This window comes from Leucoraja erinacea, chromosome 7, assembly GCF_028641065.1.
Source record: "Leucoraja erinacea ecotype New England chromosome 7, Leri_hhj_1, whole genome shotgun sequence".
Taxonomy (NCBI): domain Eukaryota; kingdom Metazoa; phylum Chordata; class Chondrichthyes; order Rajiformes; family Rajidae; genus Leucoraja; species Leucoraja erinaceus.
In genome coordinates, this window is record NC_073383.1 from 5,403,172 (window position 1) to 5,422,469 (window position 19,298).

The 19,298-nt window shown below is 46.9% G+C and overlaps 1 protein-coding gene across 2 annotated transcripts in view; it reads left to right on the top strand.

The window, feature by feature from the left end:
• iqca1 (IQ motif containing with AAA domain 1) overlaps positions 1-19,298 on the top strand; it is a 122,283-nt gene that overhangs the window by 38,864 nt on the left and 64,121 nt on the right. For both annotated transcript variants that reach the window (XM_055637682.1, XM_055637681.1), the window contains one exon: positions 12,285-12,410. In XM_055637682.1, the coding sequence (XP_055493657.1) occupies positions 12,285-12,410 (126 nt within the window). The remainder of the gene's footprint in view (positions 1-12,284; positions 12,411-19,298) is intronic.

The window sequence follows — 19,298 nt, forward strand, 5'->3', positions numbered from 1 at the left end:
CTACAAACCTGTACTTCTTTGGAGTATGGGCGAAATCCGAAGAACCGAAGAAAACCCACTCGGGTCACAGGGAGAACGTACAAACTCAGTACAGACAGCACCCGTAGTCGGGATCGAACCCGGGTCTCCAGCACTGCATTCGCTGTAAGGCAGCAACTCTACCGCTGTGCCACTGTGACTGCCCGAAAATATAAAAATATTTAATATTTTAGTTAAATTAGACAAGTATGACAAATGTGATATCAATCTGGGAGGCCTGATATTGCACCTTGAAATTCAAACCAGCTGGTGGATATGCAGAAGATAGACACAAAATGCTGGAGTAACTCAGCGGGACAGGCGGCATCTCTGGAGAGAAGAAATGAGTGACATTTTGGTTCGAGATCCTTCTTCAGATATGCATGGGTTGTAATTGAAGCTGGAAATGACTGACGACACAGCAAAGCTGGGGGTTCAAAAGTCAAGCCCAACTTGGTGGCAGCATTGCATTATTTTCCATTTTGCCTAATAGCCTTCCACCAATTAACCAACCAGTTAATATGGAAGAGTGTAAGAGACGTTGGTGCAGTGGGAAAGAAGGTTGGCGTTCCTGGCTTGGTGAAGGTCATTCTACCCTGGAGGGCTGATTGAGGTTCATCGCTCATAGATTGATGGACAATGAGGGCAGACATCATTAATTGTTATCTGAAGAAGGGTCCTGACCCGAAACATCGCCTGCTCCGTTCCCTCCACAGATTCAGCCGGGCCTATTGACTTCCTCCAGCGGTTTGTTTTGCTCAAGATTTCGGCATCTGCAGTTTCTTGTGTTATCATAAATTAATAGTTAGGTGAGGATATGAGACATTACAGCTTTGGGGCTGGATGAGCAATTAATGCAACCTTGTGCTTTACAGTTGGAAAGTTTGTGACTATATTAGGTGAAGACTGAAGATCTATTCCAGGAGAGAAATCCCATGTTCAGTGAGGTGAAGAACCTGAAAAGTCCTTCAAGGACTAAAGGGCCTGTCCCACTTAGGCGATTTTTCTGGCGACTGCTGGCGACTGTCATAGTCATAGCAGGTCGCGGAAAAACCGGCGACTGGACACTCCCCACGCCAATGTCTACGACAAATGTCTACGACAAGCTACAACAACCTACCACCTAGTCGATGTCAAGCTACGGTAAGCTACTGACAACCGGCGACCCAATCGTCGCAACTTGGGATGACCACCTACGACCACACCTACGACAACCTACGTCAAAGCTATGACAAGCTACGACCCTGTCAACGACAACTGATGACATGTGGCATCATTTTGGCTTCTAAAACAATGGAATCACCCAGTTGTCCTATAAAACTGGTTGTAGGGTGCATTCTGCATCATGACTGCCATGGAGCAACTTCAGAAGGCATTGCTCTTATTACAAGTAGAAGAAGCCCTGCTGCTTGCAGCAGCCCTCTTGCTGAAAGATCTGCAAGACAGGAGGACAAGAAGAATGGTGAAGAAAAAGCCCAAGAAGAGGTCTCTTCAGTCTCCACCTGCCTGGTGGATGGGGATAGGGTTGGGGCTTAGGCCTTGCCACTGGGCTGCCCCTTCCTTCTCTATGGAGCCATTTTACAATGCTGAAGGACTCCAACAAAAAATTCAGGAAGTCCATGCACTTTATTTTTCCCTGATCACGTGTTTTTCCAAAGTCGCTACTTGACCTCTTGATGGCAACCTGGCGATATCCTACGACAGCACCAACGTCAGGAAAAGACAAGCTACGATAAACCCATAGCGCCGACTGTCGACGACTGTCGCAGAAAAGTTTCGAATATTTCAAAATCCAGCGGCAACCAGAAAAACGCTACGAGTCTTTGGGGCGACTGAGGAGACAACTCATGACCATACAGGCGACACCCCGGCCACCATGTGGTGACTGTCTAGTCACCGGCAGTCGCCTAAAAAATAGCCTAAGTGGACAGGCCCTTAAGTGATTTTTATCCTAGTCCATCCCAGGGACTAAAAAGGCAAGAAACTGCAGATTGTCCAAGCCTGTCAACAGTTCAGGAACCTTGAGTCCTGGCAACATCCTAGTAAATCTTCACTGCTCTTTTTCCAGCACAATGACACTCTTTTAGTAAACTGATCAAAACTGAACACGGTACTGCACAATCAGCCATACCAATAGGCCACTCGTACAGCACTGTAACATAATGTACCAACTTCTCTACTCAATATCCTGGCGGATGAAGGCTAACGTACCAAAAGCCACCTTTACCACACTATCAACTTGTGACACCACTTTCTGGGTATGTGTAGCTCTACACCTAGAGTCTACAGCTCTACAACACTCCCCCGGGCCGTACCATTGTGAAGATCCTGACGTGGTTTGACTTCCCAACACCTCGCACTTATCCACATTAAACTCCATCAGCCATTCCTCAGCCCACGCCCAGCTGATTAAATTCCTGCTGTGATATTTGATAACTATCTTCACTGTGTATGATACCATTTACTTTAGTGACATCTACTAACTTACTAATCATACCTTGTACATTCTTATCCAAATCGTTGATATAAGCCACAAATAGCAATGGGGCCAGCACCAATTTCTGAGGTCCCAAAATGCTCAACTACCTACAATTCAGTCACTTGCATTTCCCAATTTCCCCAGGGTAGGTCAATTTCTGCCCTCTCTCATGTAGTGTCATTGTTACTCAATGGGTAAACCTTCCCATGCCAACAAAGATGCCCAATCTACACTAGAGTCAAACAGTGTGGAAACGGGTCCTTCGGCCCAACTTGCCCACGCCAACCAGCATGCTTGTGATAGCAGTGTTTAAGAGGGAACTGCAGATGCTGGAGAATCGAAGGTTACACAAAAAAGCTGGAGAAACTCAGCGGGTGCAGCAGCATCTATGGAGCGAAGGAAATAGGCAACGTTTCGGGCCGAAACCCTTCTTCAGACGGATAGCACCTACCTCAACTACCTCCTCCAGCAGCTTGTTTCATGCACCCCACCATCCTTTGTGTAAAAAAATAAGTTCCCACTCCGATTCCCATTAAATCTTCCATGCACTCCCCAAATCCAAAACCTATGTCCTCTTGTTCTCTATTCTGCTACTCCGGGCAAAAGACTGTGCTTTTACCTGATCTATTCCTCTCTTAATATTGTGCACCCCTATAAGATCATCCATTATCCTCCTGGGTGCCAAGGAATAAAGTCCTAGCCTGCTCAAACGTTCCACATAGCTCAGGCCCTCGAGTGCTGGTAACATCCTGGTAAATCTTCTCTGCACTCTTTCAAGCTTGATGCCATCTTTCCTATAACATGGTGACAAAAACTGAACACAATACTAAATGTGGCCCCTCCAAAGTCTTATATAACTGCAACATGACCTCCCAACTTCTATACCAATGAAGTCCAATGTGCCAAAAGCCTTCTTGACCACCCTATCCACCTGTAACGGCACTTTCAAAGAACTATGCACTCACACTCCGAGAGCACTCTGCTCTACAGCACTTCACAGAGCCATGCCATTTGTTATGTAGGTCCTGGCCATGTTAGACACACTGGGAGTTATTTTTATTTCTCATATTCTGCAGGAGGAGCATACCACTGCTTTTGCAGCCGTCACTACTGCACTCGAACGATTAACCTTTTTTTGGCTGCTACTTCAAAAAAGTCAAACAAATTTGAGCGATCATCCCGCACAAAACCATGCTACAATGTCAGTGCAGTGAGCTAGAATGGCAACGCAGGGCTCCAGTATTATATATTTCGATTAGCTCAACTCCTTGTTCTATTAGTGATGAAACGATAATTGTATTGCTAAGAAACCTCACATCATTAAGGAAATAGCTTTGTGTCAGTGGGAGGAGGCGTGACTAGAAGCTAGAGTTTCAGACTCTCAACAACAAGGTTATTTTCCCACTAGATTTGCAAATATTAAAGAGTCTTTAATAGCTACACATTGATTTTTGTTACTGCAAGCTGAAAACACTAAAGGCTGTGTTGTTTGATAGAGCATCATTATATAATTGACAGAAGAAGTAAATGCTTCTTTATTTCAACGACCACTGGAGATGAAACTAGCAGATGTGTCAATGCTGTCTGGGGGAAGAGTATTTTTCCCCAAGAATTCTTTTTAACCAAGACAGCTTTTTTCTGCTTGTCATTTTCCAAAGTAGCTGGTTCCCCAAGTTCCTGATTGAATTTGTGCATAATCAATTTTGCATGCATAATAAAACGTAATTTTTCTAATTTGCCAGCCATGCTTTATCCAATTAGCATTATGAAATACATTTATAGCAGAGTTGCCTGCACTTCCTCATGATGCTAGCTGTACTTTTTTTTAACCAGTAGAAGCACACCAGTGTGGATATGTTTAAGAAAGAACTGCATATGCTGGAAAAATCGACGGTAGATAAAAAAGCTGGAGAAACTTAGCGGGTGAGGCAGCATGTATGTGGCGAAGGATTAGGAGAGGCAGCATCTATGGAGCAAAGGAAAATGTCGCCTATTCCCTCGCTCCATAGATGCTGCCTCACCCACTTCATTTCTTCAGCTTTTTGTCTACTAGGGTGGATTTAATTATTTCTGATAGCAATGGTGTGATCCTCCTGTACAATGTAGAGCTCAGGGAGAATTGCAGTGTCCCCAGCTGCAACACCTGACTGACCATGAGTCATAGTGGAAACAGACCCTCCGGCTCAACTTGTCACCCCAACATGCGCCCAAACATAAACAGCAGAGGTCCCAGCACAGATCATTGTGGAACTTCAGCCTCCAGACCTCCAGCCAGAGTATCTTCCTTCCACTGCAGCATTCTGTCTTCCCTGAATAAGCCAATCTCATTTGAATTCTGTACACCGTAATTTTGTGGATCAGCCTGCCTTGAGGGACTTTATCAAAAGCCTTACTTAATCCATATATATATATAACACCCACTGCCCTGCCTTCATCAATCTCCCTTGGGGTGGAAGATTGCAACCATCACGTGGTCCACCCTGTTTCGATGAATGCAATCAATTCGGCATATACAATCAAATAAGATCAAATAGAACAAGTTGTCCTTCAACTTTAGGCTGTGCACGCTATATGCAAGAAGAAGATCATTCTCCCTCATCACTTCCCCACTGTGATGTAAGGCTTATCTTTTTTTCTTCTTTTTCTCCCGTGGTCGGGGACATTGAAGGTCCCACGTTGGGGCGATCAAAGCTCCTGCAGCCTGGAGCCAGTCCCTAACCAGGGACCACGAGCTCCGTGATGTTGAAGTCTACAGACTCCTGCGGTTGGAGCTTCCGAGGTCGATCCCTGAGAAAGGGACCGCCAACTCCACAAAGTTAAGTCCACAGGCTCCCGCGGTTTGTGCTCCCAAGATAGATCCCCAGCAAAAGGCCACCAGCTCCACGATGTTAGGCCGCAGCGCAGACGGAGATACGATGAGGAAAAAGTTGCATTTCCGTTGAGGAAAGAGATAAAAAATGTTTCCCTCACCCCATACACTAAAACAACATTTAACTACAGACTAAAAAATGACAAAGAGAGAAAGGGACGAGACAGAATGTTGGCGAGGCAGCCATTGTACGGTGTCAACATTTTGATTGATTGAAAACACAGCATGGAAATAGCCCCACTGCCCATCGAGCCTACACTAGCCAATGATCACTCATTCAATCTAGTTCTATGTTATTCCACTTACTCATCCATTCATAACGCACTGGGTGCAATTTACAGAGGCCAATTATAAAGACATACAGTGTGCAAGCAGACCGTTTGGCCTAACACCGATCAATATGTCCCATTTACACTAGTCCCACTTTCCTGTGTTTGGCCCATACCCCTCTAAACCTATCCCATTCATGTCCTGTATAATAGTAAGATTAAACGAGTACTTACCAGTACGAAGTTTGATCTGTATTTTATGAGGAGTTACGATGAGGGATTACGTGAAGAACCCACCCAGCGCGCAGGCGCGGCATACTTCCAAGCAGCGGTGTGGAATCACAGATAGACACTAGTTGAAGTAAAGATAGTGAAGACCAACGAGACATTAGTCCGAATTTGATCTATATAATGAGGGTGGGAGCGGAGGGCACGTAATCCCTCATCGTAACTCCTCATAAAATACAGATCAAACTTCGTACTGGTAAGTACTCGTTTAATCTTACTATTTTACTTCGGAGTCACGTGAGTGACTACGTGAAGACTTCAAAGGTCTGTGATTTCAAACCGTGTAACAGTTATATCACTCACTGCCGAAAGATCATCGAGGGAGGAAGTGGTAGCTAGAGACCAACAAGTTTGTTTAGTTATAAAAGAAATATTTATTAACTATAACAAAAAACAAAATAGCTCCCATGGGCTTTAAATCATAACTTTGCGGTTTTAAAACGGTATCCGCAAAGACGTCCTGTTCCATCAGCGGTTTGTTGTAAAATCGTTGGAATGTCGATTCCCTTGACCATCCCGCTGCTCTGAGGATGTGGTCGAGGGGAATCTGCATCCTATCCGCCGCTGAGGTGGACGCTGCCCTGGTTGAATGGGATTTAAAAACATTTGTGTTAATCCCTGCCATGCTGAGGACCTGTTTCAACCATCTGGATAATGTTTGGCTGGTTACCCGTCCAAAAGGCTTTCTGTGGCTAACCCATAAGGCTTTCTCTCTCCCTCTTAGCGTTTGGGTTGTGTCTAGATAATGATGAAGGTGGGTCACCACACACAGCCTAGGTTCTGGAGGGTAAGCCCGGAAGGTCAACGGGGAGTTTGATGTACCTGGTCTACTTTGTTTTACCAACCCCGGCATGGTGAAAGTAATGGTATCTGGGGTGGTCACCATGTAGTTCAGATTTAGCTGATGGAGCGACTGAACCCTTTGAGCTGAGACAAGCGCCATGAGCATGAGGGTTTTGTAAGTGGCCTGTTCCAGGCTCAGGGATCCCACCGGAGGCCAACCTCGAAGGTGTGTGAGAACTACACTCACATCCCACATGTGAGTGTATCTAGGTGTAGGGGGTTTGGTATTAAAGATCCCCTTAAGGAGTCTGATGACTAGAGGGTGGGATCCCACACTATGCTGTTCTATCGGCATGAGGTATGCGGACAGTGCGCTCCGAGCCGTATTGATGGCACTGTAGCTCATCTTGAGATCATGGTGCAGGTGGGCCAGGAACTCCAGCACATCCGAGATCGAAGTCGTCTTGTAGGATGTCCCTGCGTCCAGACAGTACTGTTCCCATTTCCTGATGAAGGTCAGGTACTGTTTCTTGGTGGAAACTCGCAGGGATGCCGACATGGTGGTGATTGTTCTGTCTGATAACCCCAATCCCCGGTAAGGCCTGTTCAAAATCTGGAAACCAGGAGTTTCAATTTTTGGTGGCATGGATGGCTAATGCCAGTTACCGGGTGAGTCAATAATTGGGGGTGGTGTTGAAGGACCATTGGTGTCTCTACCACCATGTCGTGGAACATTGGGAACCATGGTTGGGTAGGCCAGTCGGGCACGACCAGAATGCCAGAGGCTGAGTCTGCCTGAATTTTCTGGAGTACCTGCGGAAAAGAAGGAAAAAAGACTGATGAGGCAGAAGGGAGGGAAAGCATAGAAAAAGAAATTTCCCCAGTCCAGCGTGAAGGCATCTACCGCTGCTGCCTCTGGGTCTGGTTCCCAAGCCACATACATGGGTAGTTGGTGATTTAACCTAGACGCAAACAAATCTATATCTGGCGTACCATATTGCTTGATAATTTTAGCAAATAATTTTGGGTCCAACATCCATTCGATGTTGTCGTTGAATTTTCGTGACCTGGTGTCCGCCACTAAATTTAGCTTGCCTGGTAAATAGGCAGCTGATAGCCAAATATGTCTCTCGACACACCATTGCCAGATTATAGCAGTTAATTTGTCGCATGATACTGATTTAATGCCACCCATGTGCTGGATATAAGATACTGCCGTAGTGTTGTCGATCATAATTCTAACATGCACGTGCCGCATACCAGATGCATATGCTTTTAGCCCATAAAAGGCGGCGAGCATTTCCAAAAAGTTAATGCCCAGTGATTGTAGTAGCGATGCCTCTGAGTTAGTCCATCTGCCACCTGTGCTGTCTTTGGAGTTAGTAGCTCCCCAGCCTAAAGCACTGGCATCCGTTGCAATGGTTATGTTAGGATTGTTACGGTGATAGGACTGTGACTGTGCCAAATATTGTCAACCCACCACTGAAGTTCTGATTTGGCTTCAGCGGGTAAATCCATTTTGCGATCATAATGCCCCCTATGAAGGCGTAATGCATGAGTCCTTGCTCTTTGTAGATTTTGATAATGCAAGGGCCCATGTTGGGCAGCCGGAAATGCTGCTACTATAGAGCCAATAACTCTGGCTACATGCCGTATTCTAGGTTGCGGTGTAGCAATTAAATGGCTACAAGCTTCAATGAGTGAAACTGTTTTGTTTCTGGGCAGAGTGACAGTCATGTGAATCGTGTCAATAGTGAAGCCTAAGTAATCCATGTTAGTAGTAGGCTCCAATATTGATTTATCTGGGTGAAGGATAAAACCCCAAGTTTCAAGGAGTTGTTTAGTGGCTAACACTCCTGCGACAGCTTGTTCCCGTGTTCTTCCTAATATGAGAACATCGTCCAGATAGGCCACTACTAAATGTTTTAGTTCTCTCAATTTCTTCATGGCCACTTTAAGAATTTTCGTAAATAGTCTGGGAGCTGTCGTTAAACCATTGGGCAAAGCTCGGTACTGCCATAGCTGGCCCCTCCAGATAAATTTCAGATATTTAAAGTAATCTTTATGAATGGGTACCAAATAGTAAGCATCTTTGATATCTATGCTTGCCATGTAGTATCCCTTGGAGATCAGTTGTCTGGCAGTGACAAATGTCTCCATTTTGAAATGTTGATACTCAACAGACTGATTGAGTGATGTCAGATCAATAATAATGCGACATCCACCATCTTTTTTGGTTTTTGAGAAAAATATTTGATACAAATTCTTGCGGCTCGTGTGTGGTCATTTCTATGATGCCTTTAGCCACGAGCCGATCAAGTTCAGCTTGTCCTTCTACCTTCTCAACTGCCGAGGGAAGGAACACCCTTTGGGGCATGTGCTGAACTGGCGGTTCTACGCCTGGTTTGAACTCAATCTTGTATCCACTAATACTGTTGAGTATAAACTGATTGTTAGTAAGGGAGCACCAAACATGCTTGAAGAACCTCAAACGTCCCCCTGTTAATACTACACCCTTTGTCTGTGTATGTTGACAGGAACCAGACCCACCTACCTCCATGTTCACTTGTGGGGTCGTTTCCGGTGGGTCTGGCCCAAGGTTGTCCGTGTTGGTGCTGCGGTGGGGCGGCGCATCTTCCCACGGCTCCGCCCTGGGCCCCGCTCTAAAAAAGAGCACTGGGGGTAGTGGGAGGCGGTCACCAGGCTTTCACCAGCTCGGTACCTGCTGGTGGCTGCCGAGGCGTGCGGCCAACTGGGTGTCTTCGCCCTGCTCGGTCCTGGCCCTGCCCTCATGAGGCCTACTGGTTTTGCCGCCTCTTCCAACTCCTTGAGCCTTTTGGCCAGATCCGCACCAAATAGCAGCGCCTGTCGTTCGGGCGCTGGAGCTTTACAGAGGCCGGCATATGTTGGGTTGAGGGCAGGCCTGATGTTGTCCCGCCGTAGGTTGTTTAGCTCATACGTGGTGCTGCACATCAGTGCGAGGGCATCCTGCTGGGGTATGGTCAGGTCTTCATCCCCAACGGACCGAGCAAAGGCGGTGACGGCTGCTGAGTGGAGCTTCAGGACTCGCTGCATTTTGACCTCCTGAGCCCTTATGTGCTGCCCCAGCTGGTTCCAGATCTGCCCATTTACCGTCTTGACCCTCAGCGCCTCGCAATTTTCGGGCGCGATGTAGTTGTCAAGGGCCTGCTGGACAGCCTTGTCCTGCAGCGGGTTGTTGGACAGCCTGTTTATAGTTGCCGCCATTCTGGGTGGCAACACCATCCCAGTTGTTGGTGGTGCCGCATATCGGCCCACTACACCCAGTAGCTCTTCTTCCGGCACGCCCGGCATGCTGACGATATCCTCCGCCTGCCCTTGGGATAGGCCAGCCCAGTCCTGGCCTCCCTTACTGCCCTCGAATATAGAGGGTACAGAAGGGTGTGGAGAGGAGGAGGCCAAAGCCCGTCCTCCTGGGAGATGCCGCATCTCCTCATTAATCATACGCTCGAGGAGCTGCCTCATGCAGCTTATCCGAGCGTCTCCCCTTTTCGGTGGGGGAGAGTGTTCCCGTTCCTCCGATTCATCGGAGGACACCGGCCGGTCGGTTTTCTGTGTCGCCTTCCTCCCTGTGCGGGGCGTTGAGATCTGCAGCACTGGGGGCGGCTCGGTGTCGGGTGAGCGGGAGCGTTGAAAAGGCTCCTCCGCTGCGAGAGGCTGCCGTCCCGCTATGGACCCGTCCTCGGGTGGAGTAGGGCAGGCAGTCCTCCTGGCTGGTCGCTTGCGAGAGGCCATTATTCTCTCTAGCGCGACTCTGTAACAAAAAAGGCACTTACCTGAGGTCTCGTCTTTATGCTGCAGCTGGAGAGCCTGGCTCCAGCTGCTGCCGCTGTTGCACTGCTGACGTAATGCCGCGCGCCTGCGCGCTGGGTGGGTTCTTCACGTAGTCACTCACGTGACTCCGAAGTAAAATTGGTTCTTAAATATCGTGATAGTCCCTGCCTCAACTATCTCCTCTGGTAGCTCGTTCCATTGCACCCATCACCCTTCGTATGAATAAGTTACCCAGCAGATTCTTATTCAATCTTTCTCCCTTCACCTTAAACCTATGCCCTCCGATATGGATTCCCCTATTCTTAGCAAGAGACTCCTGTGTACCCGATGTATTCTTCTCATGATTTTATACATCTATAAGATCACCCCTTATTCTTCTGACCAACATCTCCCTATAGCTCAGAACCCCGAGTCCTGACAGCATCCTTGTAAATTTTCCCTGCACCCTTTCCAACTTGACAACATATTTCCTATAACATGGTACCCAGAACTGAACATAATACTTTAAATGCGGCTTCACCACGTCTTGTATATCTGTACCATGACCTCGCAACTTCGATACTCAATACTCTGACTAATGAAGGCCGATGTGCTAAAAGCCTTTTTGACCACCTCCATTCACCTATGACACCACCTTCAAGGACCTATGTACCTGTACTCCTGGATCCCTCTGTTCTACAACACTCCCCAGAGCCCTACCATTCACTGTGTAGGTCCTGCCCATATTAGACTTTCCAAATGCAACACCTCACACTTCTCTATTACATTCCATCAACCATTCCTCAGCCCACCTGGCCAATCGATCAAGATCCTGCTGCAATTTTTCACAACCATCTTCACTATCTGCAAAACCTCCTAATTTTGTATCATTTCCAATCTTGCCATGTATGTTCTCATCCAAATCATGGATATAGATGACAAGCAGTAATGGGCCCAGAAACAAACCCTGAGGCACACCACTATCCACAGGCCTTCAGTCTGAGAAGCAATCTTCCATAATCACCCTCTGCTTCCTTCCATGAAGCCAATTTTCTATCCATTGAACTATCTCTCCTTGGATCATTGCGATCTGACCTTCCAGAGCAGCCTACCATGTGGCACCTTGTCAAATGCTTTGCGGACGTCCATGCATGCAACATCTACTGCTCTGCCCATGTCAATCTTTTTGGTCACCTCGTCAAAAAACTCAATCAGATTCGTGAGACATGACCTACCATGTACAAAACCATTTGTTTAAGAAGGAACTGCAGATGCTGGAAAATCGAAGGTAGACAAAAATGCTGGAGAAACTCAGCGGGTGAGGCAGCATCTATGGAGCAAAGGAAGACCATGCTCACTATCCCTAATCAACTCTTGCCCATCTAAATGCATGTAGATCCAATCCCTCAGAATACTCTCCGGTAACTTTCTGACAACCGATATTAAGTTCATTGGCTTGTAGTTCGCAGCCTTATCCCTGCAGCCCTTTTTGAATAGAGGCACAACTTTTGCCTCCTTCCAATCTTCCGACACCTCGCCTGTATTTAATGACGAATTGTAGATGTCAGCCAGGGCTTCTGCAATTTCCTCCAGTTTCCCACAGTGTCCTCGGATATATCTGATCCGGTCTGGGAGATTTGTCTACAATACATTTTGGTTATAACACTTTTATACCCAAGTTCAAATATGGGGCAACAGGATCTGAACATGTGGTAGGTCCATAATATATACTGCAAATGATTGAGGAGGTTCATCAGTGCAGGAATAAAATTAACTTTCTCCACAGGTGCTTCAGGAACTTGCTGCCAAAGAAGAAAAAAAGAAACAGAAGGCTGCGGAAAAGAAGGAGAAAAAGAGTGCTAAGGGCAAAAAGGAGGAGAAGAAGAAGAAGAAAGGAAAAGCAGATAAAGAGGTATTGTTGCAATTTTTGTTTTTTGCATTTTGTTCTCTTGCAGTCAGGATTGATTAGTGCAGTTTAATATCTAATGTTATGGTATTTGTGACGGGATGTTATACAGTATCTTTAGCACGGTTTCACAGCGCCTTCAGAGACAAAGTCCAATGGGGTAGAGGTGAATCAGACAGTACCCTAGCTTATGGAAGGACTGTTCTGAAGGGTGATAATAGAGGGGAAGAAGCCGTTCCTGAGGCGGATGCAAGTCTTGTTCCACCCAGGTTATTTTGTCTTCACTCTGTTCCCATTCTGACAGAAGATTCAGAACTTTGAAAATGCACCAGAACGGCACAAAATGCTCCAAATTAACTAAAATTCCATGAATCTGACTTAAACCCCATGCCCCAGCCGAAAACGTTGACTATTCCTTTCCATGTCCAGATGCTGCTCGATCTGCAGAATTCCTCTAGCTGATTGTTGGTTGCTCCACAATCACAATCTTACTTTATTACCCAAGTATGTTTTGCAACATACAAGGAATTTAATTTGCCAAGTCAGTCATGCAAATAAAAAGCAACGGAACACACACAATACATATTAACATTAACATCCACCACAGTGACTCCTCCACATTCCGCACTGTGATGGAAGGCGAAAAAAAGTTAAAATCTCTTCCCTTCTATGCTCTCCCGCGGTCGGGGGCCTCGAGCCCTCCGTTGACGGACTATCTTGACTCCCGTAGCCCGGCAGCGTTTGGGCCCTCCGCATTGGGGCGATCAACTCCTGCTCGCACTCCACGGGTCTCCCCGCCAGGGGGGGGGGGGGGGGGGGGGGGGGGGGGGGGGGGGGGGTATAAATTCTCAGCATCTGCAGTCTCGTGTGGCTCCAAGAGTTAAGGATTTTTGAACACATAACAGAACACTTTTTTGCATAGACACAAAAATCACTGTTACAAAGGTATGGAGGAAACATTGAGAAAATCATGAAACAGCAGGGGGGACATGATCAGAGCTGTATAACTGTGTTTTCATTAAATATCACATTTTATGTATGTACACTATCCTCAGTTGATATCGGCATCTTTCTTTTGGGAAGTAGTGACTTTCCTCAGGCACCCAAATAATCTCTGATGAGCATGGAATATGGATTTATGTTCTCTCCTCTAGATGACCATGTGACCGTGTCTCTGATGTCAGCTGGCATATCCTTCTCTTCCCAGATATGGGAGATATGGTGGTGAATTTATATCTGCAGTTCACCTCACTGATGAGAAAGTTTAGACCAAGAGAGAAGTTAAAGCAAGCAAGATGTGTGGGATGGAACTGCAGATGCTGTTTTAAACCGAAGATAGATTAAAAAAAAAGCTGGAGTAACTCAGCGGGACATGCAGCATCTCTGGAGAGAAGGAATGGGTGACGTTTCGGGTCGAGACCAGAGTTCAGTAGACAGGATTGGCAGAAGCAGGGTTGGTGATGTGCAACGTGCCATGAACTAAACTATATTTATTTTAATGCAAGAACCCTGATGGTTAAGGCGGACAAACTCTGCTATTATATCCCATACCCATGTACCTGTTTATCCATGCTCTAACTTAATGGATGGATATGGCGTGAGGTTCAGGTGCTGCAGGCATGAGAGAGGTTGGGGTAAGAGCGGAGATTGCTTTTTAGATTAGTGAGAACATCATGGCGGTGCTGAGGGAGAACATTCCTGGGGGTTTATCCAGTTTGGCTGGATTAGTGGTATTCTGAAAGAAGGAGGGGATCGCTTTGATGGGAGTGTATTATGGGCCTCCCGATAGTCAGTGGGAGTTAAGGGAGACTTGCGCGACCTAATCGGCGAGTTAAAAAGAGTGTTTTGGACCTTCAAGCTCGAGGGCACTCGCCTGGATCGACCGTCCGCATTGAAACCGCGAGCTGGATCGACCGACCACACACACGCAAAGGAGATTGCCTACGGCAGTCCTTGACTGCCTGTAAGTAAATAGTGACTCCACTCCACTGCACTACGAGTTTAAAATGAACCATGCCGACCAAATTTTACTTGTGGAAAATGTTTCAATATGCTGAAAAATTTTCCGCGACCTAGCTGAGGCCACGAGTATTCTGGAACTTCCCTCGAGCATGAAGGAGAGTTCCAGCGACCTCATAGGACCTCCTGGGACCTCGGGTTGACCATGCTGTGAGTTTGGGTCAAGGGTAAACGCGTCTAAACTCGCAGATTAGGTCGCCCAAGTGGGACAGCCCCTTTAGTGGAGCAAAATATGTAGAGAGATACCGACAAGAATAATAGAGTTGTATTGGTAAATTATTGTAACTTTCCTAATATTGATAGGGCTGCTAATTGCTAAGGCTGGTTAGGCTGGAATTGACAATGTCCAGGAGCATTTCTTGAAACAATATGTAGATGTATATGTTGGGGAGGGAGCAGCACTCAATCTACTGTTGAGAATTGAGACACGGTAATTGATTAGATTGACAGTGACATGGGAAGTGACCATCATTATATTCATGTTAAAATAGCACAATTGTCAGCATCGGAGAAACTGCTGCAAAGGCAAGTCATGTCAGTCACAACATGGAAGTAAGCTTGGAGGCCAATACCACGTTAAGATCAACATCCAAACCTGCTGAATTTAAGAAGGCTGGAGTGACGAGGAGTTTAGGAAGGAACTGCAGATGCTGGTTTAAATCAAAGGTAGACACAAAATGCTGGAGTAGCTCAGCGGGATAGGCAGCATCTCTGCAGAGAATGTGTGGGTCTGAAGAAGAGTCACCACCCGAAACGTCACCCATTCCTTCTCTCCAGAGATGCCTGTCCTGATTTACTACAGCATATTGTGTCTACCTTGGAGTGACAAGGATCTCCCTTGGAATCCAGGCTTTCAACACCGTGACCTAAAGATTATTTGAAGAGATCACACAGTCCACAAAGCCTTTTGGAGTTTGGATGAAGCCAAAAAACAACACGCTGGTTGCACGTCTGTTGACATCATATTTGGTCGCCCAGGACAGAGCTTAGAATTGTGGGAGGAAGAGCCAGAGGAGATTGTAACTCTTTGTGACCATCATGTATCTCTTTATCAGCTGATGTTGGAGAGAGGAACAGTGCTTTTCAAACAGGTCCAGGAAAAGGTTGTGAGCATGCCCAAACATGTGGTGGTGGCAAACATATACCTTGCAGCAAGAAATATTCTGGAAAAGTCAGGGTTCCATCAGTACAAAGTTTCAAATTTTGTTAAAAGTGGAGGTGTGAGCCTCCATGTTAGAGAGGAATACACTACCTCTGTGTAGGGCAGATGCCCATGGCCGTTTGTACCATGAGGTGAAGGTAAAACACAGAGGGAAGCAAGGATGAAGGCACTGGAACCAGATAACCGGCTCCGGGACGTGAGACAATTTGGTCATGGAACCAGGAAGGGAGCACAGCAAAGTAAAGATAGGCACAAAATGCTGCAGTAACTCAGCGGGACAGGCAGCATCTCTGGAGAGGAGCAATGGGCGATGTTTTGGGTCGAGACCCTCCCAGACTGAAGAAAAGTCTTGACCTGAAAGGACACCCATTCCTTCTCTCCAGGGATACTGCCTGTCCCGCTAAGTTACTCCAACATTTTGTATCTATCTTTGGTTTAAATCAGCATCTGCAGTTCCTTGCTTCAACAGAGTGAATTGGACATCCTGGAATAAATGGCAGTATTGGAACATAAAAAAGAGAGAAAAGGGTGGCACAATGGGCGCAGCGGCAGGGTTCCTGCCTTACAGCGCCAGAGACCCAGATTCAATCCTGGCCACGAGTGTTGTCTGTACTGAGTTCATACCTTTCTCGCTGTGACCGAGTGGGTTTTCTCTGGGTGTTCCGGTTTCCACCCACACTCTAAAGACGTACAGGTTTGTAGGTTAATTGGCTTTGGAAAATTGTACAAAGTGTTCCTGGTGTGCAGGACGGTGTTAGGGTACTGGTCAGCATGGACTCGGTCGGCCGAACGGCCTACTTCGATGCTGTATATCCAAAGTCTAAAAGAAAGCGAGACAGACGGGTAGAGCGACAATGTCCAAAAGGCATTTAAATGGGAACATGAGTAGGAAAGATTTTGGGGGACATGGGCCAAAGGCATGAACTAAACTCTGCGGATACCTTATAGGTGCTGTTGAAATCATAATATTTTCATGTGATTAAATATATAAACTAAACACTACAATTGTCAACTAGCATTCCTATCCATTTAGTTTTTCCTGCCCTGGCAATCCTATGGAGTGCTATGTGGTGGGTGGCGTGTGGCCGGTGGAAGCTGTTTTGTTTCTGTGGAGAAGCTTCAAATGATGTCACGAGCTCTGGATCTCGATCAGGCATTGACTTCATTTTCTTGGAATGAATTAATAAATCTATTGGCCAAGTATTCACATACAAGGAATTTGCCAGGTGAGTTGGCTGGCTTACACTTGCAGCAAGGCTACAGGAGCAATGGGAATGGTCCACTGATGTGGCTTTTTCTGGAAGTAGAAAAGGAGGTTTATATTCCCAAGGTAGGAGCATTTTGAGGACCTGCCGTTGGGGGGGGGGGGGGGGGGGGGGGGGGGGGGGGGGAACAACGTGCTACCTGCTCCATGGTCTGATAGTCAACGACTACACCATCTACCCCACCTGGTTGGACCCCCAGCAGGACCAAAAACAAGACCTGTCAAAGGGCGGATGAGCTTCTAGCGAGCCAACAGCCATCCACACTTCAGTAGAAGTTGCGATCACTGCTGTACACAACATCGTAAGGCACCGTGCCCGTTGATGTTTTCAACGATGTTGATGCCGATGATGCTGACTCTGGCAGTGGAGGAGGACCCTGTACCCCACCGAGACATTGAATTCTCCAATCATAGGCAACTACAATTCCTCCATCCCTCTTCTTATCCCACTCCCCCTTTCTTTTCCCCCTCTCCCCCGTGCCCCACCTGTACTCGCACCTATTTTTCCCCTCCCCTTTTACCTCAATTTCCGACTCAGCAAGGTCATCAATAATACTTGTGCCACGAAGAGTAAGGTGACATGCCTCAATGACTACTGACTGGTGGCACCAACATCCATCCCTTCCCAGCTCTCCCACAGCCTACTGTCTCCGCCTCTTCCTTTCTTCTTCCCGCCCCCCCCCCCCCCCCCCCCCCCATCAGTCTGAAGGGTCTCGACCCGAAACGTCACCCATTCCTTCCCTCCATAGATGTTGCCTCACCTGCTGAGTTTCTCCAGCTTTTTGTCTACCTTCCATGCTTTGAGAGGTTGCTTATGATGCCTGTAAACTCCTGCCTTAGTAAAGACCTGGGCTAACTGCAATTAGCTACCACTACAAAAGATGTATAGGAGATGAGACCTTGCTGGCTCTTCAATATGCCCTGGACCATTTCAATATTAAAAACTGTTATTAGGCTGTTGTTCATTGACTTTAACTCAGCATTCAACACCATCATTCCCTCTAAATATATTCTCAAGAGGACACAAGGAACTGCAGATGCTGGAATTTTGAGCAAAATATAAAGGTAATTTAAATATATAATGGTTAGCATGTCCACATCACGTGGCGATCATAGTGCAAGTGTTCGTCAAAACAGCCAACTAAGTCTACTAACACTTTAACTCCCCCTCCCATCCACATACAGGTGCACAACCTTTTATCCGACAGCCTTGGGACCAGACACTTTTCGTAATTTGGAATTTGTCGGTCTTCGGAATGGAAATTTTTTAGCGTAGATTTTAATGGCTGGCTCAGTGGTAGAGTGCCCGGCTCATATCCGCAAGTTCGCAGTTTTCCTCTGGAGTTGGAACGGGGCTGGGCTGCTGCTGGCTGTGGGTCTCTGGGATCTCCGTGCTTGCAGTGGGCCTGGGGGTCGGTGTCCCGTTGGTCCTGACGTCTCCGGTGACTGGCATTGCCGACGTGAAGACAGTGCAAAGCCCCCACGCCGGTGCAATGGGCGGGGAGCTGGAGAGGGGAGGGAAGGGGTCACACACATGGCCGGGAAGCAGAGGGGTGTAGGTGGGGTGAAACTGAAGGGAGCGACAATCTGCAGCTCCCTGCCTGCTGAGTTAAAAAAGTTCCCACGCAAGACTCACGATACACTGTGTATCGTGAGTCTACCGTGGGAACTTTTTTAACTCAGCGGGCAGACAGCAGCATATTGTCAATTATTAACCCTCCCGCGCAATATACCCTCACCTTCTCTTTTATGGATGGGGATTTAGTTCCCCTTTCTTCGAGGACCGACCGGAGGTTCCTCTGTCACCTCTGCGGGCCGCCCTCCGTGAACGTTTTCAAGGACCTTTTTTCAAGGACTGAAAAAATGTCACTATTCGGAGGTTTTCGTTATTTGGATCTTCGGATAAAAGGTTGTGCACCTGTACTGACATAGAAACATAGAAAATAGGTGCAGGAGTAGGCTATTCGGCCCTTCGAGCCTGCACCACCATTCAATATGATCATGGTTGATCATCCAACTCGGTATCTGTACCTGCCTTCTCTCCATACCACCTGATCCCTTTAGCCACAAGGGCCACATCTAACTCCCTCTTAAATATAGCCAATGAACTGGCCTCAACTACCTTCTGTGGCAGAGAATTCCAGAGATTCACCACTCTCTGTGTGAAAAATGTTTTTCTCATCTCGGTCCTAAAAGATTTTCCCCTTATCCTTAAACTGTGACCCTTTGTTCTGGACTTCCCCGACATTGGGAACAATCTTCCTGGATCTAGCCTGTCCAACTGCTTAAGAATTTTGTACGTTTCTATAAGCGCCCCCCTCAATCTTCTAAATTCTAGCGAGTACAAGCCAAGTCTATCCAGTCTTTCTTCATATGAAAGCCCTGACATCCCAGGAATCAGTCTGGTGAACTTTCTCTGTACTCCCTCTATGGCAAGAATGTCTTTCCT